The 26,019-nt window shown below is 42.7% G+C and overlaps 1 protein-coding gene across 1 annotated transcript in view; it reads right to left on the reverse strand.

The window, feature by feature from the left end:
• LOC124622341 (myrosinase 1-like) overlaps positions 1 to 21,406 on the reverse strand; it is a 137,417-nt gene extending 116,011 nt beyond the window's left edge. The window contains exons 1-3 of the mRNA XM_047148019.1: positions 21,244 to 21,406; positions 12,741 to 12,874; positions 10,107 to 10,241 (exon numbers count right to left, since the gene is read on the reverse strand). Coding sequence (XP_047003975.1) covers positions 10,107 to 10,241; positions 12,741 to 12,874; positions 21,244 to 21,379 — 405 coding nt within the window. The 5' untranslated portion in view covers positions 21,380 to 21,406. The remainder of the gene's footprint in view (positions 1 to 10,106; positions 10,242 to 12,740; positions 12,875 to 21,243) is intronic.
• Positions 21,407 to 26,019: the final 4,613 nt, after the last annotated feature.

Below are 26,019 nucleotides of genomic sequence, written 5' to 3' on the forward strand. Positions count from 1 at the left end.
TTTCTAAACCCATGTTGACTGTGTGCCAATAGACCGTATCCTTCGAGGTAATTCATAATGTTCGAACTCAATATATATTCTAAAATCCTGCTGCATATCAAGGTTAACGACCTGTGCAACTTTCCAGTTTTTGGGTACGGTTCTTCGCCGAGCGAACGGTTGTATATGATTGTTAAGTATGGAGCTAATGCACCAGCATACTCGGAAAGGAACCTAATTGGTATGCAATCTGGACGAGGAGATTTGCTTTTGTTAAGTGATTTGAGTTGCTTCACTACTCCGAGGATACTTACTTCTACGTTACGCATGTTGACAGCTGTTCTCGATTCGAATTCTGGAATATTTACTTCTTCTTCTTTTGCGAAGGCATTTCGGAAGGCTGAGTTTAGTAACTCTGCTTTGGCAGCACTGTCTTCGATAGTATCTCCATTGTTATCGCACAGAGAAGGCATTGATTGTTTCTTGCCGCTAACATACTTCATTACGACCAGAATCTCTTCGCATTTTCTACCAGGTTTCTAGACTAAGTTTCGTTGTGGAAACTGTTATAGGCGTCTCGCATTGAGCTCCACGCTAAATTTCGAGCTTCCGTAAAGGACCGCCAATCTTGGGGATTTTGCGTCTCTTTAAATTTGGCATGTTTGTTTCGTTGTTTCTGCAACAGTGTTCTAACCCGTTTTGTGTACCAAGGAGGATCAAATCCGTCCTCTGTTAGTTTATTTCGTATAAATCTCTCAATTGCTGCCTATACTATTTCATTGAATTTAAGCCACATCTGGTCTACACTTGTATTATTAATTTGGAATGATTGGATATTGTCTCTCAGGAAGACGTCAAGTGAATTTTTATCTGCTTTTTTGAATAGGTATATTTGTGCCTTATTTTTCGAGGATTTGGGGATTAGAATATTCAGTCTCGCTACGACAATCCTGTGTTCACTAATCTCTATATCAGTTTTGATGCTGGTTGTTAACTCAGGATTATTTGTTCCTAAGAGGTCAAGTGAGGTTTCACAACCGTTTACTATTCGTGTGGGGTCATGAACTTACTCCTCAAAATAATTTTTAGGGAATGCGTTTAGCGCAATTTCGGATGATATTTAATGCGTACCTCAGGAATTAAACATGTATTTTCGCCAACATATCGAGGGTAAATTAAAGTCACCACCAACTAGTATCGTATGAGTCGGGTACGTGTTTGAAATTGAACCTTTCAGCAACTGTATCATCTGAACTGGGAGGTCGGTAAAAGGATCAAATTATAATTTTATTCCGGTTTCCAACAATGACCTCTGCCCATACTAACCCACAGTAAGTATCTACTTCAATTTCGCGACAAGTTAAACTACTTCTGACAGCTACAAACACGCCACCGCCAACTATGTTTAGCTTATCTTTTTGGAATACCGTTAGGTTCTTCGCAAAAATTTCGGCTGAGCTCATATCCGGCTTCAGCCAGCTTTCAGTGCCAAGAACGATTTGAGCATCAGTGCTTTCTATTAGTTTGGAACTCTGGTATTTTCCCAACACAGCTACGACAATTTACAACTGTTATACCAATGGTTCCTGTAGCTACGTTCTTCCTGTGTTCAGCCTGCACCCTTTGTGACTGAAGCCCTTCTTGTGTTTTCCCGAGGCCCTCTAACCTAAAAATCACGCAGTCTACGCCACACAGGCCCTGCTATCGGTGTAGCCGCCTCCTGGGTACAGTGGACACCTGACCTATTCAGTGGAACCCGAAACCCAACCACCCATTGGTGCAAGTCGAGGAACCTGCAGCCTAAACGGTTGCAGAACCGTCTGAGCCTCTGATTCAGACCCTCCACTCGGCTCTGTACCAGGGGTCCGCAATCGGTCCTGTCGACTATGCTGCAAATGGTAGCTATGCTTTCATCTTGCAAGCAAGACTGGCAGCCTTTACCACTTCTGTTAGCCTATCCAAACTTGAGAGAATCTCTGCTGATCCAAAGTGACACACATCATTGGTACCGACGTGAGCAACCACCTGCAGTTGGCAGCACCCGGTGCTCTTCATGGCTTCCGGGAGGACCCTTACCATATCTGGAATGACTCCACCCGATATGCACACGGAGTGCACGTTGGTTTTCTTACCCTCCTTGTCAGCCAAGTCCCTAAGGGGCCCCATAATGCGCCTAACGTTGGAGCTCCCAACTACCAATAATCCCACCCTCTGCGATTGCCCGGATCTTGCAGGCTGAATGGTTTCCTCTGAAACAGGACAGGCGACAGCATCTGGCTCAGCGACAGTGTCAGCTACAGAAAGCACCTGGAAGCTGTTTGTGAGACAAACCGGGGAGGCCTTACGTGTGGTCCCCTGGGAAGTCTTTCGCCGCCTGCTTCGCCCCGGGGCGACCACCCACTCGACCACAGGTGAGGGGTCGGCCTCAGTGCGAGCAGTAACTGGGTTTGTCACCGGTGAGGACTGATCGGAGGACTCTGACGTGCTGGACGTCCGTTGGATCCCCACGGCCGGCCCACAACAGTGGCGCCCATCCACTGCAGCCTCAAGCTTCGTAACCGATGCCATCACAGCCTGAAGCTGAGAGCGAAGTGTCACCAACTCGGCTCGCATCGGCACACAGCAATCGCAGTCCCTGTCCATACTAAAGACCGTGGAAAAGTAAACTATTCATATAAACGGACTACAGGCACGTGCTGCGCAACTCTACTGAAGAACCTGACGAAAACGCACGAACTGTGTCTTGTAATACGCAGATATTCAAAAACCTAATTACCGAAGCACTCAAGTGAAACTAAATAATTTGCCCCTGATTAGGAACTTTTAATATGTCACAAGATCGGTTTACTTTCTGACGCAAACGAAAACGCGAGAACTGTGTGTATTAGATGTTAAATTTACACGCAGAAACTCAAGAAAGTAAACTATTAAAGTACACAGATGATACAATAAAATTCGCTCCTGGTTAGGAGCTCGTAAATGTCACAACAGCGTTTATTTCCCTGTTGCTGCGTCTGTCTCGATCGGCTACTGCTAGGGAAAACGAAAATTAAGTGAAAAATATTAAAAGGGAAGCTCACCAGAATCTTGGAACAAACTGATAAGCACCTTTTAAGCTGATACACATGGGAGATAAATCATGACCCATAATGTGCTGAAGTATCTAGATAAGTGAAGAAAGAATTGTTGCAAATATAATGTAATCGAAGAGGAACAATGCATACAATATTTCTTTCCTCATGAATCTTAGACGTTGACAAAAGCTGATAAAAACAAGATATAAGCTGCCTAAATGAAATTCTTAAGAGCAGTAAAAGGATGTACCCTTTCAGATAGAATTTCAAATGAAAAATGAGAGAACTAGGAATAAACTCCTTGTGAGAAAAATCGTAAACCATAGAATTGTTTCGAAACAGCGTCCTGGGTGAATACCGAAAGAGAGCAACCCAAGAAGAGTGTTCTACTATAGGCCTAAGTGGACAAGATATCCGGGAACACCAAGGAACCGATGGCCAGACATGTTTTGAAGCCGGAACAGGCAACATTGCCTAATCCATGGAGTGCAGAAGAAGAACAAGAAAAAGAATTTATAAAACAACTGGAAGGCATACATTTTTAGTACGCACTGTGCACTCGTAACTGAATAAAAACAAATAACCGATGTTCCAGGAAACGTCCGTTTCAATAAATATCTGCAGTGTGAAAAGTTAAAGGGATTCTATGGTACCGACTGTGCTCTGGTATGCTATTTAGAGTGGTATGGATACATAGAGGATGGAGTAGGTAGGATTTACACCATCTGCGAACTGCGCCTGGCCAAATAGGATAGCTAGCAGGCATTGATAAATTTTCACTGGTGTACGGCTGAAGCTCTTGCCTCGAGCGACTGAGGTCTAAATTCCATCAAATCCTACTACTTCAACGCACACACAGTAGCCTGTAAAACTAGGCCACTTTATAAACTGCAATATCCGTAATTAATACTGAAATGTACTTAGTACTTACGTCTTAGGTTAGCAATAGAATACTCATGTAAATGTAATGTTTCATAAGAATCAATTAATTTTAGACGTGTAGTGTTCGATAGCTAATGGCCTTACCGCAGTGGTAACACCGAAATTAATCGCTGTCGAGCTGGGCTAGCAGTTTGTTCTGCCGAGCGCTGTTGGCAAGCGGGGTGCAGTCTGCCCTTGTGAGGCAAACTGAGGAGCTACTCCATTGAGAAGTAGCGGCTCCGGTCTCGTAAACTGGCATACGGCCGGGAGAGCGGTGCGCCTCTCCGTATTCGCATTCAGTGACGCCTGTGCGCTGAGGATGATACGGCGGCCGGTCGATACCGTTGGGCCTTCATGGCCTGTTCAGGCGGAGTTTAATTTAGTTTTAGTAGTGTTTGATATCTTTTTGATCCGTAATTGAGCGTGATTACTTCATGAAACTCTTATCATTAATGTTGGCTGAATGTTTCTAAATTTGTATTTGTTGTTGTTGTGGTCTTCAGTCCTGAGACTGGTTTGATGCAGCTCTCCATGCTACTCTATCCTGTGCAAGCTTTTTCATCTCCCAGTACCTACTGCAACCTACATTTGTATTATTGATGTTTAATTTAACGCGCACCACTAGGACAGAGTGGTATAACAGGGAAGAGATAGAAGGTAAGCTAACAAAAGTGGTGGGGCAAATGTACAGAATGCTGGACATGGGTGTTAAGATTCAGGGGGACGAGAACGAGGCGAACATGGTGTTCCTATTCGAAAGAGTGAGGAGCTCTCTTTCAGGACGCCAGATCGCTTGTTATTTTATTTCTTGGTTGCAGTTAGGCGCGTAATGGTAGCGGCTGTACCTTGATTATTGCGTGACCCCAGTTCACATCACGGCTTAGAATTATTCTGTGAGTGACATCGTAGAGGAATTTTGAAGTTTTTATACTGAATTTGTTGATAGATATTGTAGAATTAACAGGTTGATAATTTATTCGTGAATTGCGAAGGACAATTTCTGACAGCTTTTGTAAGCTGCCTGATGGATTTAATGAGTTGACTAGTTCGGCTACAACAGAGTTGTGTTATACTATATAAACTATTGAATTTCATAGTACAGTAGTTCCTTGTGTCACCTAGCTCATTTAATAAAATCAACTTCAGCTACTTTCTTGTATTTATATTGCAGTTAACTAACCTGGAAAAAACTTTCCGTTTTAATTAGGGTTTTGCAACGGTGTGCGACTGGTTTCTAGACAACTAATGGGCGAAGATCAGTTCATGTAAATCCGACGGTGCATCTATGTTTCCTTCCCAAGACACAGTTACTAATACAGGGTGGCAGCCATCGTTCTCCATTACGGCGTTATGATGTGCTTGGATCCCCGTTTGCGTATTCTCCACAAGGTGATCGAGACTTTGCCGCTGAAGATAGTCCCACTCTTCAACGCCTGCCCACCTTTGGTCGTCCAGTGTTTTGGGATGGAAGGTTTTAATGGTTCAAAGCATTCTCATGTTTTTTTTTTACAGCAAATAACACGGGCCATTCCATTAGATCAATTCCTTCTTGCCGGCCGGTATGGCCGAGCGGTTCTAGGTGCTTCAGTCTGGAACCGCGCGACCGCTACGGTCGCAGGTTCGAATCCGGCCTCGGGCATGGATGCGTGTTATGTCCTTAGGTTAGTTAGGTTTAAGTAGTTCTAAGTTCTATGGGACTGATGACCTCAGTTGTTAAGTCCCAAATTGTTCAGAGCTATTTGAATTTGAATTCCTTCTCGAGATGTGTATAATGTGCGCGTATGTTATCGACTTGAAAAACAAATATCACCGAAATGTGCACTGTAGGGCTGCTGAATACCTCGCACGAACTTGTCTCGATGTCGTACAGTCCCAAAATTACTCTCAATAAGGATGATTAGTGTCAAACATCCGTAGGCGACGCTAGTTCGGAAAGGCAGACCCACGTTCCTACTGAACCCATAGGTCTGTAGCCTGAGATATGCAGTGCTAACAAAGCCGTAACATAAAGTCACGAAGTAGGAATGGATGATGTTGAAAAATATGTGTAGTCTGCAAAATTGTGATTGATCGTTGAGGGAAAAGTCATTGACTGGGTGCGACATGACGTTACTAACCCAATATCTGATGATGGCTAGAGCCGAAATGAGTAAAAATAAAGTCATAAATAAAGTCATGTTGCATTCAGTCAATATCTTTTCCCTCAGCGACCAATTCAGCATTTTGCGAACTACAGATATGTGCAGCGGTGTCTGGTCCGCTCCACATCTCTACGATGATCCTCAGAAGTTACAAGAATGCTGCAATCGTCTCTGATCCAGGTTCCATCTCAGGTATTCCATTGCCCACCGCACTACGATGCTGGGTTAGGGAGGTGGAGAGGTTAGTTATTGTTTCGCTGTTTTGTCTAATGGAGCCACAGAGGTCATAATGATCATGTGTAAATTGTTACGTACTGTATAGTACGACGCAGCCTTCTCAATGAAACAGCACGAAGTTCAATTGCATTCTCACTGGGCTGTCTACAAGCCATAATTAGCAGAAAGTCGTAACCAGCTGCTAATGTTGACCGCTGGTGACAACCAGGAGATAGGTCTACGATGTTTACTGTCTGGCGATAGTGGATGAATGATCGAGTGCCGTCATCAAGGTGGTCACTACTTCGGTGGACAACTTCCCGGGCCTCTTTCCATTCGTGCTGAAGACTGCTATCCGCGCACGGTTTTAACTTCAAATTACCCTTCGAGGCAGGTTGGCAGACCGTACAAATTCTCCAGATCACAACTGAAGACAGGGAGTACTCTACTGAACTGCATTGATGTGATAATGAAGGTTTATTTTCACCCCCATTATACAGTTTACTGTACATATCCTCTTCCTGTGGTGAAGTGGATATTAAGAACGAGGTTTTCGATACAAATTTCCGATGCAAGTCTTGAGTACGGTGCGCAGCTTTTTGAGAAGTCAGTTTGCAGTATCCAAACTTCGCAACTGATTTGTCCACAGTCTTATAGGTCTGTGTTTTATTTCAAATTTCGAGTTTTCACAAGTATAGTTTGTGTAACAACTTCAAAATCAAGGATCCATCTAGTAACTAACTAACAATACTTTTCCAGATACTACAAGAGATCCAAAAGCTTATTCATGCTTGGATAATTAACAAATTTTGACTGAAATGAAATACAGTTATCAATCTGCCACTTAAGTATAAAATTTTCTCGGATGATGGAAAAGGTAGAATTAGTTTGTGTGTGGAGTAATCAGAAGAGAATTCAACAAGAAAGGCGGACATAAAGTTTTCCTTTTGCAGTGGAAGGCTGTATTGATATGCGGAAACCTGAAATCAGAAAAGAAGACAAAGAGAGTAATGGAATATACTTTGAATTCAGACACTGTAAGGATCGTTGGTGGATTGTTTCATCACTAGTATTATGGCTGGGTTAAGTGAAGTGCATTAAGCGCAATCAATTGAGGTACCACTACTTAAGTATGGTATCCTTTATTGAAAGGCATTGCTGAATCAAAGCCATGAAATCATGCAATGAGACACGAATTATTCATGAACGCTTCATTCTCGAAAGGCTATTCACAAGCGCGAATTAATGTTCAAAATTTTTCCGAACAGCGACCTTAAAATTCAGTACGCTACCTGGGTCTTTGCGACCGGGAATCCACGACGCACCACACCAGAACTTCTCATCAACGTTTGCCACGCTGATGCTCGCACAAAATCGCACCACCATAAAACTCATTCTTGGCTCCTGAGACGTTTAACATCATGTTGTCGCATCTCACAGAGGTTGCATTTGTTCTCATACTGATCGAGATGGAACATCGGTGACCTGAGACTAACTAAAATGCCAAAAAATGCCCCTTCGCCATGCTCGCGCGATACAAAGGAACAAAGATTCAGGGACTATGATCAAGTGCTGCTGCAGGTGTTGTATTGTTGTGAATCTTGACACGACCGTCGCAAACATTTACAAATAAACTTACACACAAAACCGTTGAATGGGCTACAAAGTGAGAAGAGTAGTTTACAAGAACTCCACACGTTTGGGGCGAGGGTGTTCCGCGCCGATGGCACGAGTATCCTGCGACTGGTTTGACATAGAGATGGGTAGTTCGCGAACGAACGGGTGCAAAGGAACGGCTCACCAAGATGATCGAAAGGACCGAGGAACGAATTCCAAGGAACGATCGGTTCATAGTTCACTTCGGTCACGGCGGTCTACTCATAGTTCCCAGGAACGAGGAACGATCGGTTCATAGTTCACTTCGGTCACGGCGGTCTACTTATATTTCCCGGGAACGAGGAACGATCGGTTCATAGTTCACTAGTTCACTTCGGTCGCGGCGGTCACTTCGGCAGTTCTCGTTCCAGCCTCGGTCGCGTGCTCGTCTCAATCTCGGTATCCCTCGGCCGCACTCGTCGCTCTTCGCATGACCACCTGTCTCAGTTCCACTGTCGACTGCTCCTAGTTAGTTCAGCATCCAGTTGTCCGTTTCGTTCACTTCGCTCGCCCATTTTACATGTGTTTCAAACTGTTCTTGCACTTGGTTCTGGCTATTTAGCGTCCACGACCGGTAATCAAAAAGTATTTTATAGATACGTAAATTACATAAAAATTACGTTGTATCTAATAGGTACGTCTTTTCGGGTAACAAAAGGGCATATCAGCTCACTTCATTATAGCGATGAACAGCAGAAGACATACTTATAACAAGGCAAGTCTTTTTGTTATTCATATATTTTTGGGTTTGATCGACTTGATTTAGCAACTAACTTTCAATAATTTGCTTAATTTTTAGTGTAAGAAAATTCATATACAACGATTTTCGTGTATCTTTCATATACAAAACATTACATTTAGGAAGCCTCTAATTATTTCTAAGTTTGATTGTTTCCAATTTGCATTTGAAAAGACATAGATTGCCATAAAATCGTATTTACTTATTATCTCAAAAACATTTGTTCAGAAGGAGCTTTCAGACCAAAAACTTTACCACTGCGAACTTAATTATTATTGTTATTGCTGCATTAACTTTAATAATGCTACATAAAAACCTGATTTTTACTAAGCGTGTGACGCAAGTATGATAAGAAAACTACATTTTATTTTATGCTTCCATAAAGTCTCTACTTTGCCTACGAATTCAGAGATCACGTGAAGTATATATAGAGTGTAAACGATTATTGTTTACAACGTAGCACAGCTATGTAGTGGAAGTCGAAACGAAGAATTTTATGCAAGAGACTTTTGGTCTGTTAAGTTGGGAAACAGCCACCAACAGGTTTACAAGATTACATGAGCTATTGCCCATGCGCGTCGCGTGAAATTTTCATGTTCTCTTCTCCAGCTGTCTACACATCGTCATCGATTGTTTCGCAGTTGTTGCTTGCATTAGCTTGTTATTTCTTCACTGCCTAATTATTACAGGTTTGTCTGTTTGTTGTAGCTGCTCGTAACGGGCAACACATCGTCCGTAATTGGCGAGCAGTTTGTACTCGGGGCCGGTTTTCCGTGCTCCACCCTATATTATTCCCCTGCGATCAGCCACACAACGCTGCAGTCGGCTAAACGAGAGGTTCTGCAGAATCACATAAATTACTTCTAAAAGTATGTAAGAATTATGTAATGAATAAAAACTCTATACTCCAGGGGGGAGGCAAGTGCCCCTCTTGGTGCCCTCCATCCTTCAGTCACCTACACTACTAGTTTTCAGTTTTTCATAAGAACCATATACCAAGCACAAATGAACGGTGAACGAGTAAAACTGAAGGGTTCCCAAAAACGACAGATCAGCAGTGAACTAGTTCCCAAGGATGAACGAGTTTGCCCATCTCTAGTTTGACGTATCTTTCGCAATATGTTGCGTTTGAAGGGAAAGTTCTCTGCTCGGACGAGGTGCTGATCTGCACTGTGAATCGTGGCAGTTGCGTGTGCTGGGATTCTCACTTTTCACGAAATTGTTGCCTAAAGGAATTTCTCATAACTGTGAATCCTAGAAAGGGAACACATTATAACATTTACGCATTCAGAGTACGACATTTCTAACTTGTACGTTGCCTACACGTTAAGCATACCTACTACACGTTAAGCGTACTTACTAAGGGCTAAGCATACTTACTAAGGGCTGAATATTCCTTTCCAGCAGAGCGTCTATGAGGTTGTTGTAATACTCTATCCCCGCTGGGTTTACTACGTCCCAGTCTCCGGATGGTAACAACCGCGACCATGACAGGGAGAAGCGGTAAACATCAAACTGAAACAAATGAGAAAATGAGTCTACTCCACTTCTGCAATTAATTACTATCTAAAGAACATCACATTTCAAATCTTCATACATGTGTTTTAAGCGGTCATGGGGAAATACGATGTTAACTCAAATTCCTACTAAATGTGTCAGTAAGTTCTGATATACATATTTTCATACGCCTTAGTTGGTTTTGCTTTTGTAATATTTATTCTAATAATATTGGGAATTGAAATCAAACTTTAGGAAAAAAAAGTTAAGTTAATAGTCCGAAAAATATTCAGTCGGAAAAGATTTAAGATCCACTGTTTCACAGTAAACCGCTGTTCACAAAACTTGAAAACATTATTTGTTCTGTTATGTGTTCTGAGAAGTGAAACAATTGTTTTCATACATTGATTAGTAGTTATGATGGAAAGTTATTATAGAAGAAAAAGAAATTACCGCTCCCTAGAGAAGCATACGCGACATGCTATAACAGGACTTCAGTGGCTTCGTGAAAGAGAAAGCTTAAAACATTGGCCGTTGGAGCTTACGCATCATAAACTATACCAGTACCCTGTGCGTTGCAGTTACATGTTCCATTGAAGCCGTTATGAAAGACACAAAAAAAGGAAATTAAAACCAAGAACCCTCCTTCAGATTGTCTATTCACTTACACTATGTGATCAAAGGAATCCGGATACCCCCAAAAACATACGTTTTTAATATTAGGTGTATTGTGCTGCCACCTGCTGCCAGGGACTCCATACCAGCGATCTCAGTAGTCATTTGATATAGTGAGAGAGCAGAATGTGGCGCTCCGCGGAACTCCCGGACTTCGAACGTAGTCAGGTGATTGGGTGTCAGTTTTGTCATACGTCTGTACGCGACATATCCACACTCCTAAACATCCCTAGGCCCACTGTTTCCGGTGTGATAGTGAAGTGGAAACGTCAAGGGACATGTACAGCACAAAAGCGTACTGACCGACCTCCTCTGTAGACTGATAGAGACCGCCGACAATTGAAGAGGGTCGTAAGGTCTAATAGGCAGACGTCTGTCCAGACCATCACACAGGAATTTTAAACCGCATCAGGATCCACTGCAAATACAATGACAGTTGGCGAACATCATCTGCCAGTGTCTGTAGTGCCAGCAGTAAAATTCGGAGGCGGTGGTGTTATAGTGTGGTCGTATTTTTCAAGGAGGGGGCTTGCACCCCTTGTTGTTATACGTGGCACTATCACAGCACAGGCCTACATTGATGTTTCAAGCACCTTCTTGTTTCCCAATGTTGAAGAGCAATTCGGGGATGGCGACTGCATCTTTCTACACGATCGAGCACCTGTTCATAGTGCACGGCCTATGGCGGAATAGTTACACGACAAAACATCCCCGTAATGGACTGGCTTGCAAAGAGTCCTGACCTGAATCCTATAGAACCCATTTGAGATGTTTTGGAAAGCCACACCCACATCCTGTCATCGGATCGCCACATTGTTTACCGTGATTCGTCACTCCACACAAAGTTTTTACACTGCTCAAAGGTTTGGAATTTACCGCCGTGATGTGTGGCTTATGAGCAGCCGCTCGACCATGAAATTCAAGTCTTTTTACTTCGCTCCTAACTCTCACAGTAGTTGCAGTGGCTCCTGATGCAGTTTCGAATTTCCTGTGATGGTGTGGATAGATGTCTGACTGTTACACATTACTACCATCTTTAATTGTCGGCGTCTTAGTCAGTCAACAGACGAGGTCAGCCTGTACGCTTTTGTGCTGTACGTGTTCCTTCACGCTTCCAACTTCACTATCACATTGGAAACAGTGGACATAGGGATGTTTATTCGTGTGGAAATCTCGCGTACAGACGTATGACATCACCTGACCGCATTCGAAGTCCTTGAGGTCCGCGGAGCTCCCCATTTTGCTCTCTAATAATGTCTAATGACTACTGAGGTCGCTGATATGGAGTACCTGGCAGTAGGTGGCAGCACAATACACCTAATATGAAAAACGTATGGCCAGCCGCGGTGGACGATCGGTTCTAGGCTCTTCAGTCCGGAACCGCGCGACTGCTACGGTCGCAGGTTCGAATCCTGCTTCGGACATGGATGTGTGTGATGTGCTTTGGTTAGTTAGATTTAAGTAGTTCTAAGTTCTAGGGGACTGATGACTTTAGATGTTGTCCCATAGTGCTCAGAGCCATTTGAACCATTTTTTTGAAAAACGTATGTTTTTGGCGGTTTCCGGATAATTTTTATCACATAGTGTACATGGACTTCATTCTTGTCTTCATTGGAGGAGTCAGCCCCAAAGCCGTCGTGCTATATTTACTTTTTTAATAGAGTGAAATAAGGGGATGAAAAGACGTGGTGAAATAAATGTAGGTTCCTTGATCTTGCACAGAACGTTTCGTCACTAGAGAAGGTAAAACAAAAGATGGAATTCGTATCTAAGTGAGGCGATTTACAGGAACCGCAGACATTTCCCCAAAATCACACCCTCTGTAACATCCAGCATACTCACCCCGAGGTTAGCTACCAGCTCCGCGTCCTCCTGGTACTTGTGGTAGGAGTCGCAGGCAACGTCGCCGTTGGAACCGTCAGCTATCCAGTCTGGGTGCTCGTGGGTCAGTCGATCCCAAATATTCTCTCCTTTACCTGCACATGATCACATTTCACAACAGAATTATTTGACGGTATAGCTTTCTGTAAAATACTTCTGCCTACTGACAGCAAATAATTGAAACATTTATGATCAGAATTCAAGATAAAAGGGAAAGCTGTCGCCAACTCAAAAGTAGAATTTAAGACCACAGTTGTTTGCTACGCTTGGTCTAGTTGGAGGTGGTTTCCTCTCTCCCTCCCTCGACCTTTGAACCTACGTACTGGAGAAGTCTTTCCAACACTCCGTGTACCAACGATATCAACCGGTTTACCCATTAAGATTAACAGTTCGCCAGTGTGATGACCTCTATATTTCAAGTTGGTGAGTCAATTCTCTCAGACACTGGCTAATTAAGTGGGACGTGCAGTTGAACTTGGACTGCAAGCCACGATGCTACTCGGGATTCTTCACATTTGCCGAAAAGGAGGTAGTGGTAAGTGACAGACAAAAATATGTCGAACGAACAGACATCGAACCCCAAGTCTCTAAATCTTTAGTTCCGCACTCTATCACTGACAAGGGAATGTCATACTTGTCATATCGAAACGTACCTTAATGTTTTTTCACTCATAGCTAACGTAAGTTAAATCCAACATACTAAATTTCACCTGCCTACAAAAAAAAAAAAAAAAAAAAAAAAACGAATATGAAATGTGAAATTTTTGATACGGTTTCCGCGCTTGAAACTGCGTTGTGTACAGGCGTGATTTATCGTAGCGTGACGCAGCATTCTGTTGTCACCGATCCTATTGGCTTGCGAGACGAGTGCTGAATCGCCGATTGAAAGTGATCGTAATTCAATTTAATATCCGATTAGAACTCGTATTTTATCCCTAAAATTACATTAAAATTGGTAGGAAGCATATGCCAATAACTAGTTTGCCAATTTGAAATCATTAATTTTATTCAACACATAGGGGAATTAAAGCCATTAGCTGCCAGGAAGCATTGACTTATATCAATGGAGCAAGTTGAAAATTTGTGCCGGACCAGGATTCGAAACCAGGTTTCCTGCTTACTAGGTAGGTGCACTAACCATTACGCTATCCAGACACAGTGGTCAGCACAACCGGACTGTCTACCCTAGCACGCCTCCCGTCAGACCGAAAGTCTCACCGTAAGGGTTCGACCTAGGTGTACATCTGCACCGAAGGAATCACTGGCCGTCATCGCCTTAATTAAGTAAACATGTGATGTCTATTCTTTCGGACATTTTTGTCTGAAAACGACTACGTCCTTAGGTGATTGATAGGACTGACGACTTTCGTCCTTATTAGTATACAAATCTGGGATACTGCATCAGTGTTTCACGTTTTTGCAATAGCTACAACTAATAAAATTTATTATACTGCATACGTGCAGTCTGTTCTTTTGTGCATGTCTGAAAGAACAGGCACCACATATATAATTAATGAAGGCGATGACAGCCAATAGTCTCTTCAGTGTTGATGCACACCAAGCTCGAATTTTCACGGGAATCGCCGAGACGCAGCGAATAATGGGGCTAAAGAGCAGGACAGCTTCATCGTCAGTGTGTGGTATAAGTTGAGAATTTGGGTCTGACGGGAGGCGTGCTAGGGTAGTCCGTGCGGCTGTGGTGACGCCTGTGTCTGGCAGACGTAGTGGTCAGTACGTCTGCCTAGTAAGCGGGAGACTCTGGTTCGAATCCCAGTTGATCACTGATTTTCGACTTGTTCCATTGACACAAATCAATTTCCACTGGCAGTAAATGCGTTTAATTGCTTTCTGTCTTGGTTTATAGTGCCTACAGGATCAAACTGGTGTCTGTTATTTTCGACATGTCCGAAAGCGAAAGAACATGAATAATTTTATTAGTTGTGGTTAATGCAAAAATGTGTTATATTGATGCAGCATTCTAAATTTATCTATTATTAAGGAAGAAGGTTGACAACGCTACGAGTCGCGTACAGACGTAGTTGTTTCTAGACAAAAATAGGGCACTTTAGGGAAACCATTCGGGCTAATATTTTGAGCAGTGCCATGCATTTTTAATCAGATTTTGCAGCTGAAAAGAGGCAAACTGATAGTGTACTAATGATTGCAACGTGAGAATTTTTACGGAGTTAAACTGGAAACTGCAAGTACCTGTCCATAACGAATTCCTGTGTTATTGTTCTTTAAACTGCTTTCAACAGACGGAAAAATTCCGTCTGACGGTCAGTACATTCGTTGTACGAGGTGGAACCTGCAGCACCTGTAGTTCTTTGCAGAGTAAGCTCGGAATCCGGCCATTAATTAATCAGCACTCCCGTGAACCGAAAATCTATGAGTAGAAGAACTTCGTTCCTAGAAAATGGAGCAGAAGTATGTAACGCTTTCGTCTCCCAATTATCAGACCTCGATGAGTCTTCCACACCATTGTCTGTATAGGACATTGATCTTTTCACAGATATTCAAAAATTTCCTGTCGATTCTTGAAGAAAAACATATTACGTAGGTAACAATGAGCTAACAAGGGCTGATTAAGTTGGGTACTGAATATGCAGCTGTGAGTGGAGTCGTGACTGTGCATTCGCCTCTGTATTGTTTTCCTCTTTCCGTGAAAGTGTTCTTTTAGCTGGCACTTCTTATTCAAATTTCGTATCATCTGTATTCCGACCTGTACATCACTGAAAATTTTATTTTTCTTGAATTTGACGCTGTGTTCGAAGTTAATACTACCAAAAGCTGTAAATTCTTTTGTATATATATCGCTAGCAATATCTAATTCCTAGTTGCACAAAGTGGTATCACTGAAACTGAATGACTATCTGGTTTCAGAAAAAGGAAATTTGAAAACGACTCACTTTTAACGTTGTCAACAATACTCACACATAGGCATTTGTTACCGCTTTCATTTACCTTAAACACCACCGCTTTTTCTTTGTCTGGTGAGGTAATTCCTTGCTTTTTTCCGGATATAACTGATAATTAAATATGGCACTACCACTTAAAAATTCTTTACAATTGTAGTAGTTTTCAGTTTTTTCGTCGTCGTCGATTCACAGTCTGTAGCATCAAGTATTTCAGTCGTTTCTAACATATTTACACTAATTGTCAGTTGAGTATAACTTCAAACATCATTTCGCACATCACGTAGGCCTCAAAAATATTTTCTGTTGGTTTTCAGGACATTTACATGGTTATCTATAAGCAGTAACACATACTAGATGTACAGAAACGCTTGTAAAACTCGAACGAGGGTTAGAAAAATGTTTCCAAGTACTTTCAGAAATTAATAAAGGAGCCCCAAAACATATATTAGCTTCCTTTTTAACAAAGCGTTGAAATGATATTCCTTTTCAAGAAACTCTGTGGCGATAACAAGTTGATTACACTTCTCCGATCATGTGACTATGTTTGCCGCAAAAACCAAGGAGATCAAAGTGTATCCATCTCTAAGTTGCATGCGCCAAACAGGGAAATACCCGTTTTCGTCATTTTTTTTTTGGGTTACTTCTAGTTAGTTTCGGCAATTGAAATTTAGCATGCAGATTCTGACTATAATTAAGCACAAGTGCTAAAAAGTCGCGGCAGGTTTCTAAATGACAAGACTGATCATTCCCATATGAGACACCAAGTCACGCCCGAACCATCACTATAATTTTGCACTACTGCTTTAAGATGATTTATGCACATCAAAAATTTTTGCATCACCTCGGGTCCGAGAGTTCCGGGACCTGTACAGAAAATTTGAACAGAGATCAACATAAACTTCATTTACGGCCTTTTTATTGCTCATGAAAACCACACATTGCATGTTGTTCTACCATACAGCGAGACTTTCAGAGGTGGTGGTCCAGATTGCTGTAAACACCTGTACCTCTAATACCCAGTAGCACGTCCTCTTGCATTGATGCATGCCTGTATTCGTCGTGGCATACTATCCACAACTTCATGAAAGCACTATTGGTACAGATTGTGCCACTCCTCAACGACGATTCGGCGTAGAACCCTCAGAGTGGTTGGTGGGTCTCGTCGTCCATAAACAGCCCTTTCCAATCTATCCCGGGCATAATGGATAGGGTTCATGTCTGGAGAACATGCTGGTCACTATAGTCGAGCGATGTTGTTATCCTGAAGGAAGTCATTCACAAAATGTGCACGATGGGGCCGCGACTTGTAGTCCATGAAGACGAATGCCTCGCCAATATGCTGCCGATATAGTTGCACTGTCGGTTGGAAGATGGCATTCACGTATCGTACAGCTGTTACGGTGTCTTCCATGACCACCAACGGCGTATGTCGGCCCCTCATAATGCTACCCAAAAACAGCAGAGAAATTGCAGTGTGTGGTTTTCATGAGCAATAATAAGGCCGTAAATGATGTTTATTTTGATCTCTGTTCAAATTTTCTGTACAGGTTCCGGAACTCTCGGAACCGAGGTGATGCTGCACTCGCTGGACAGCACGTGTAAGGCGTTTAGCCTGGTCGGGTTGCCTCCAAACACGTCTCTGACGATTGTCTGGTTGGAGGCACACGCGACACTCATCGGTGAAGAGAACGTGATGCCAATCCTGAGCGGTCATTTGGCATGTTATTGAGCGTATCTGTACCACACTGCATGGTGTGGTTGCAAAGATGGACATCGCCATGGACGTCGGGAGTGAAGTTACTTATCATGCAGCCCACTGCGCACAGTTTGAGTCCCAACATGACGTCCTGTGGCTGCACGAAAAGCATTATTCAACATGGTGGCGTTGCTGTCAGTCTTGCTCCAAGCCGTAATCTGTAGGTATCGCTCATCCACTGCAGTAGTAATCCTTGGGCGGCCTGAGCGAGGTTTCTGTCTCTCTGCATCTCCTCCATGTCCGAACAACATCGTTTTGGTTCACTCCGAGACGCCTGGACACTTCCGTTATTGAGAGCCCTTAATGGCACAAAGTAACAATGCGGACGCGATCGAACCGCGTTATTGACCGTCTAGGCATGGTTGAACTACACAGAACACGAGCCGTGTACCTCCTTCCTGGTGGAATGACTGGGACGGATAGGCTGTTGGGACAACCTCCGTTTAATAGGCGGTGCTCATGCACGGTTGTTTACATCTTTGGCCGGGTTTAGTATAATCTCTGAACAGTCAAAGTGACTGTGTCTGTGGTATAATACCCACAGTCAACTTCCATCGCCAGGGGTTCTGGGAACTGGGGTGATGCAAAACGTTTTTGATGTGTGTACTTAACAGAGAGGCATATATTGCATTAATAATCCTTCCGAGGTGTTGGAATGACACAGATTAACGACATATAACGCCTCTTTAACTTTAAAAGCTTGTCTGCTGCATCGTATTTTGGCAAAACGTATGTCATATGGTGGCAACAGTATGCAAGGTGACTGCCGCCCAATACAAGACATTCTACATAGCTAACCTGCAATTCACAATGAAGTGTACTGTCAGTGAAATCAAAGAACAGAGGGGCAGAACAGATAATCAGCCTTTAGACTGCCTAGAACTGACGAGGATTAATATAGGGAATGATCAATGTGAAGTAGGTGAAGTTCGAACTCAGTACCCTCTAGAATAATTTGATTTTGAATCCTAACCTCATACAGGTTGGATTAAAGGAATATCCGCAGCCGAATATCAACAGCGAAACGTTTGCTCATCACTGAGAGCACTGTAGCAAGACGGACACAGTGCTGAAACAATGCTAAACAGACTCACAATGGCTGCAAGATAGTAACATGGCCACCTATATTCTAATAACTGCGCAGGTTTAAATATGATGGATGTCCAAAGAAGGTAATGCCTTTGACTACTTATTTCCTATCCTCCAGCATCAGGAAGTCCTGTGACTGGATGAGTTACCGATTTACATAATCTTGTTTCTCGTATTTACTGCTGTAGAGGAACAGTAGCACAAATCTTACTGTACGTCAGTAACCCATTCCGAATCATGTTCACGAAGGCACTGGATGCATTGAAAAATTTTATGTATCTTACATCGAGTTGCAGTAAATCGTAGTAACGTAAATATGGTTTAACTGCAGACCGATCTGCGCAGTCCGGAACCGCGCGGCTGCTACGGTCGCAGGTTCGAATCCTGCCTCGGGCATGGATGTGTGTGATGTCCTTAGGTTAGTCAGGTTTAAGTAGTTCTAAGTTCTAGGGGACTGATGACCACAGATATTAAGTCCCATAGTGCTCAGAGCCATTTGAACCATTTGCAGACCGAACTGCCTTCTACAAGATTTGAAGGTAGAACAGGGTTACCGCAAACATCTTACATACTTTCAGAAATTGTGGAAAATCAAAAATGCATCGATAAGAAGGCGGAAATGCGTCGAAGTATCAAAGAGAAACTCAAAAATTGTCCAAGTTACCATTGGTCTGCGAACGATGGTTAATATACAAATAGAGGCATATCTGTAATAGTGATGATTGTCTGCACAGCTTGCACAGAGTATTACATTTTTCAAAGTGACATCCCCAACTTCTAGGCAAGTTCTGTCCGGGTCGGAGTTGTTCGAACAATCTTAAAGGCACCTATAACTCTAGCTACAATATCAGTTTTAGTACTGATAAGTGTCCAGAAGACGTTTCCAAGGTCGCCGCAAATGGATGGGGTCAGACGAGGTAGGCCACAAAACGTCAGTTTCCCAAAGCGATTAAATTCTAATTATGTTTGACATATTCTAGGAGTTCGTTAATGTGTATCATACAAGCAATGAATTTCATTTCTAACCCCATCTACGGTTGGAATGTATAATTGTCAGATTGCAATATATGCTGCATACGCAATCAACGTGGTCATAAAAGTAGTTTCCGTTTGCTGCAAATAACCCCTTATACTTTAGATAATTTCCATCTTACCCCTGTCATACCATTATTGGACCCAATATGAACAATCTTACGATCCCACTCCTAAAGCTTCCATCTCTTGGCGATCGCATCTCGCTTTTTCCTAAGATATCTATTAATATAGCTTCAATTTCTGCCTTAATAATTTTGTACACTGCTTTAGCGATCCAACATTTCACGTGGGCATCGTAATTAGAATTCACATACTATTGAGCAGTCTCCGCTAAGGCCGTTAGCAGGCCAGATTTCGTAATGGAATCGTCAGACCGCAATTTCATCTAACCGAAGGTATAAATAACGTTATGCAGCAGCAAAACAATTTCAGAAAACACACATTCGTCTGCAAAATTTCTAAATGGGAAGAATTCGTCACACAGCAACCACATTACACGAATATTTTATGGACTGGATTTACTCGGGTCAACTTTTACCAGAAACACACTAAACCGTTTCCAGTCATTTGTTGTAAACTTTATGTTGATTATTTATTTCCAGTGATGATCTCCATACAACTTGCCACGAGTGTAATACTATTGTCTGTTACGATACATACAACAAGGCAGTTAATGCCATCTGGTAAAGGAATACTGACTAAGCTTATGTAGTGTTTCAAACGACAATATATAATAGGTTTATTGAAAACGAATTGTAGATGGCTGGGTTTCAGTTTATCTAAAACGCAAAAAGAAAATAAAAGTTACAAATTCTTCTTTTGAACACTTAATGCTACCTAGCTGCAATGTGCACCAGAGACAGCATGCATAAAATCTTCGTTCTTCTGATCATTTTTTTTTTTTTTTTTGGAGGGGGACAATTTTATACAAATTTCCAGTCACTTCTCTCCACCTGTCAGTCGTCGGTTATCTATGTACGAGACATGTGTGTATCGGTGTCTGATGGCCTTTACCCTTCAAAGTAAGAGTCCAGTTTCCTTGCGTGGAATAAGTGCCATTCGTTTTACAAAGAGTATACGTGGGTAGCAACATGCTAGGCACGTATTTTGCACACGATCAGACACTTAATAATGGTATTTTACTGATAATGGCCGTTTAACATAGTGGCAAAGTTCCTTTAGGAAATAAATTGAAAAATATTTGATAGAATCAATGATAGGTGTGTATTTGGTTGTTAACACGTAGACGTAACTGCGACTGATTGGCGATTTAGCGTGACTTTGTGTTCTGTGCTTATAAACCAAACGAGGTGGTGCAGCGATTAGAACACGGGACTGAAGAAGACTAAACCTCCCTGCAGACTAAGATTCCCTGTGGCTTAGGTAAATCACTAAGGGCAAATATGACAACGATCTTTTTTCCCCATACTCCCGAAAATTTGGCTTGTGCTCCGTTTCCAATGACCTTGTCATCAAGAGGACGTAATTTTCATTGTTCCTTCCATTCTTCTTTAATTCTTTAGTTTTATTTCATTTTTTTATTTGTTTCCTGAGATCTTGTTAAACAGATGTACTAGAGTCGAATTGATTACATTATTTGGTAGTACGTTAAAATTAATATATAAATAATTCAGAAGCAATTATTGTTTGATAGGCTCGAGCTCACCACTTTCATTCCAAGCGCCCTCCACCTGGTAGGACGCTGTTGCTGCCCCCAGAAGGAAACCATCTGGGAACTTGTTGACCTGTTGGCAGTAGGCGCCGAGCAGGCAGCATGACAGCGTCATCAGGAAGCGCCACATTGTGAGGGACGAGCTCGTTGCGTTCGCGTAGACCAAAACGCCTCTGTCCACGGCGGCATCATCGCCTTATATAGCGGTAATCTCGAACTTATCGACAGGAGATCGCATCTCACTAATTAGTTACCGTTGCACAATCAGAAGAAACGCTCTAGAGATAAAAACATACAGTTTATCAACATTAACTGATACCGGATCTAATTTCAACATTCGCCCACTGAATTCTCAGATAATTTCTGTTACTATATTTCAGTTTTTAATATAAGAGCGCCTTTCTACTGATTTTACACCATCCCTTATACAGGGTGTTAGAAAAAGGTACGGCCAAACTTTCAGGGAACATTCCTCACACACAACGAAAGAAAAATGTGATGTGGACATGTGTCTGGAAACGCTTACTTTCGATGTTACAGCTCGTTTTAATACTTCTCTTCAAATCACATTAATCATGGAATGGAAACACACAGCAACAGAACGTACCAGCGTGACTTCAAACACTTTGTTACAGGAAATGTTCCTCCGTTAGCGAGGATACATGCATACACCCTCCGTCGCATGGAATCCCTGATGCGCTGATGCAGCCCTGGAGATTGGCGTATTGTATCACAGCCGTCCACAATACGAGCACGAATAGTCTCTACATTTGGTACCGGGGTTGCGTAGATAAGAGCTTTCAAATGCCCCCATAAATGAAAGTCAAGAGGGTTGAGGTCAGGAGAGCGTGGAGGCCTTGGAATTGGTCCGCATCTACCAATCCATCGGTGACCGAATCTGTTGTTGAGAGGCGTACGACCACTTCGTCTGAAATGTGCAGGAGCTCCATCGTGCATGAACCACATGTTGTGTCGTACTTGTAAAGGCACATGTTCTAGCAGCACAGGAAGAGTATCTCGTATGACATCATGATAACGTGCTCCATTGAGCGTAGGTGGAAGAACATGGGGCCCAATCAAGACATCACCAACAATGCCTGCCCAAACGTTCACAAAAAATTTGTGTTGATGACGTGATTGCACAACTGCGTGCGGATTCTCGTCAGCCCACACATGTTGATTGTGAAAATTTACAATTTGATCACGTTGGAATGAAGCCTCATCCGTAAAGAGAACATTTGCACTGAAATGAGGATTGACGCATTGTTGGATGAACCATTCGCAGAAGTGTACCCGTGGAGGCCAATCAGCTGCTGGTAGTGCCTGCACACGCTGTACATGGTACGGAAACAATAGGTTCTCCCGTAGCACTCTCCATACAGTGACGTGGTCAACGTTACCTTGTACAGCAGCAACTTCTCTGACGTTGACATTAGGGTTATGGTCAACAGCACGAAGAATTGCCTCGTCCATTGCAGGTGTCCTCATCGTTCTAGGTCTTCCCCAGTCGCGAGTCATAGGCTGGAATATTCCGTGCTCCCTAATACGCCAATCAGTTGCTTCGAACGTCTTCCTGTCGGGACACCTTCGTTCTGGAAATCTCTCTCGATACAAACGTACCGCGCCACGGCTATTGCCCCGTGCTAGTCTATACATCAAATGGGCATCTGCCAACTCCGCATTTGTAAACATTGCACTGACTCCAAAACCACGTTCGTGATGAACACTAACCTGTTGATGCTACGTACTGATGTGCTTGATGCTAGTACTGTAGAGCAAAGAGTCGCATGTCAACACAAGCAACAAAGTCAACATTTCCTTCCTTCAATTGGGCCAATTGGCGGTGAATCGAGGAAGTACAGTACATACTGACGAAACTAAAATGAGCTCTAACATGGAAATTAAGCGTTTCCGGACACATGTCCACATCATATCTTTTCTCTATTTGTGTGTCAGGAATGTTTCCTGAAAATTTGGCTGTATCTTTTTGTAACACCCTGTATATACTTACAGATGGGGATCCAAGGGGGTGGTCATAAGAAACCCCTCGTAGCTACATTGGATGTTGTAAAAATTGGACTATGTCAAAAATGGGACTTTGTACGGGTGCTGATGACCGCGGAGTTGAGCACCCCTTAACCAAAAAATCATCATGGAAACCCCCTCCCCAAAAATATGTTAATTTGTGTGAGTTCCTAAGAGACTAAACTGCTGATGCCATCGATCCCTAGACTTACGCACTACTTAAACTAACTTATGCTAAGAACAACACACACACACTCATGCCCGAGGGAGGACTCGAACCTCCGACGGGAGAGGCCCCGCAACCCGTGCTATGGAGCCTCCAGCCGCGTCGCCACTCGCGCTGCCGAATATGTTCCTAAATGCGTTTATAGATTAATTTTCAAATTTTACTGCTAAGTTTCGGAGAAAAAAATAGCGTAAAGATAGAGCTCTGAAATTTACAAGGTACTCTAGAAAATTTGAAGCTATGTCTGCCACAGAGACTTTTAAGTTGCTTGCCTGAGAAGAGCAAAATGAATTAATCATGGATGAACCACTAACCTATCTTCTTCTAGTAAAAATTATCTGTACATGTCTGTTCTCACCTGTTTCTCATATGTCTCTGCCTACTTCTGCAGTATCATCAAGTTCCAGGCTCTACCCTGCATTCCCTTTGGCGCACATTTTACTTCATTACAATACCATGCTCTATGCATAGTTTCAAGATATTCTTCCTCGATTTTGCATCAAAATTTGACGTCAGTGGGACTGTTTTATTCGAAATAATTTCTTCGTCTGCACCAATGTACTTTTCATACCTTACTTACTTCTGATACTATATGAACCACTTCTTAGGAGAAATCCTTCACTTCAGCTACTGTGTTAATCCTAATTTCCTCTTAGAATACTCGCTTTTCTTCTTTTTACTGCACACATTATACTTTGTCTAAGTTTTAATTATTCTGCACCAATATTCTTTCGGAAGAATGTCATCCATCTGCCAGTTATTCCTTACTTCTGTCCAAACAGTATCCACTGCGAATCTTAACAGTTGTACCTAGCTCTGAAGTATGATAGGTCAAGTCTATAGTAACAAGGGCACTGACAAAGTAAAGAGAACACGGCACTGATTTCTGAACCGCGTATTGCGACAGTCACGATGAGTCCAGTGCCATTTGCCTGAGACAGACAGATGCTCATCGTGACCTGCTGTGGCCTAGGTTAGGGTAACACTCAGTATTAAAGGCACAAGCTCAAACGCTAATTTGTTAATTTTTCAAATATGTTAAATACACCTTTAGAAGTGTCATTCGCTGTTATCACTAATATTCTATCTTGTGACTTTAACTCTCCATCGTTGAAATGCATGTCGCGAGATATTTGGCCAGTCACGTTCTTGGTTTAAAAGTATGGCTCTGAGATTGGGTTAGATATATGACGTCCACCGATCTTGGAGATGGCCAGTGAAAGTGGGCGGCATGTGATGAGCTAACTGTCGCTGTACTGCAGTACTCTGAAAAGTGAAATATTGTTAAAGAGAAAAGAAATAGCATAGGAATCATTGACAACAGAAAATAAAAAAAGAGCTATCAAGCTGTACATACATTAATATGGCAGATATAATGTCACTAACTGCATGTTCTTTAACAATTAGAAATAAGTGGCTGGCACATAGGAAAATACGACAGTGGCTAGCTGTTATCCGCGGCTGTGCTGGCATATCAGTAGAATGAACTGATTTGTGCATATAGCTTTATTAGGCTGGAGACTACGTTTGACATGCTCAGTCACATGGTACAAGTCTTTTTATTTGAAGCTGCTACGGCGACTTGTCCATCAATACTTGTGTATTGAAGACAATACACATATTGTACGCGCAAAAAAATGTTGACAGTCGGCGTGGTGGCTGATGGGAGCGACTGCAAATGCATTTACCATTTACAGTCGCTCCCGTCAGCCAACGCGCCGGGTGTCAACTTTGTTTGCGCGATTAATACACAGTCCCTAACAGAGAAAATCTCACCCAGCCACAAATCGAACCTCCAACGCCGTGACGACTAGTGAGCAGAGCTAACTGCAGGACCACTGTCTGTTGATACATACACTACTGGCCATTAAAATTGCTACACCAAGAAGAAATGCAGATAATAAACGGGTATTCATTGGACAAATATATTATACTAGAACTGACATGTGATTACATTTTCACGCAATTTGGGTGCATAGATACTGAGAAATCAGTACCCAGAACAACCACCTCTGGTCTTAATATCGGCCTTGATACGCCTGGGCATTGAGTCAAACAGAGCTTGGATGGCGTGTACAGGTAAAGCTGCCCATGCAGCCTCAACACGATACCACAGCTCATCAAGAGTAGTGACTGGCGAATTGTGACAAGCCAGTTGCTCGGCTACCATTGACCAGGCGTTTTCAATCGGTGAGAGATCTGGAGAATGTGCTGGCCAGGGCATCAGTCGAACATTTTCTGTATCCAGAAAGGCCCGAAACGTGTAACCAATGGCACTCCATACCATCATGCCAGGTGATACGCCAGTATGGCGATGACGAATACACGCTTCCAATGTGACTTCACCGCGATATTGCCAAACACGAATGCGAACATCATGATGCTATAAACAGAACCTGGATTCATCCGAAAAAATGACGTTTTCCCATTCGTGCACCCAGGTTCGTCGTCGAGTACACCATCGCAGGCGCTCCTGTCTGTGATGCAGCGTCAAGGGTAACCGCAGCCGTGGTCTCCGT

The sequence above is a fragment of the Schistocerca americana genome, chromosome 7 (assembly GCF_021461395.2).
Source record: "Schistocerca americana isolate TAMUIC-IGC-003095 chromosome 7, iqSchAmer2.1, whole genome shotgun sequence".
In the NCBI taxonomy this organism is placed as follows: domain Eukaryota; kingdom Metazoa; phylum Arthropoda; class Insecta; order Orthoptera; family Acrididae; genus Schistocerca; species Schistocerca americana.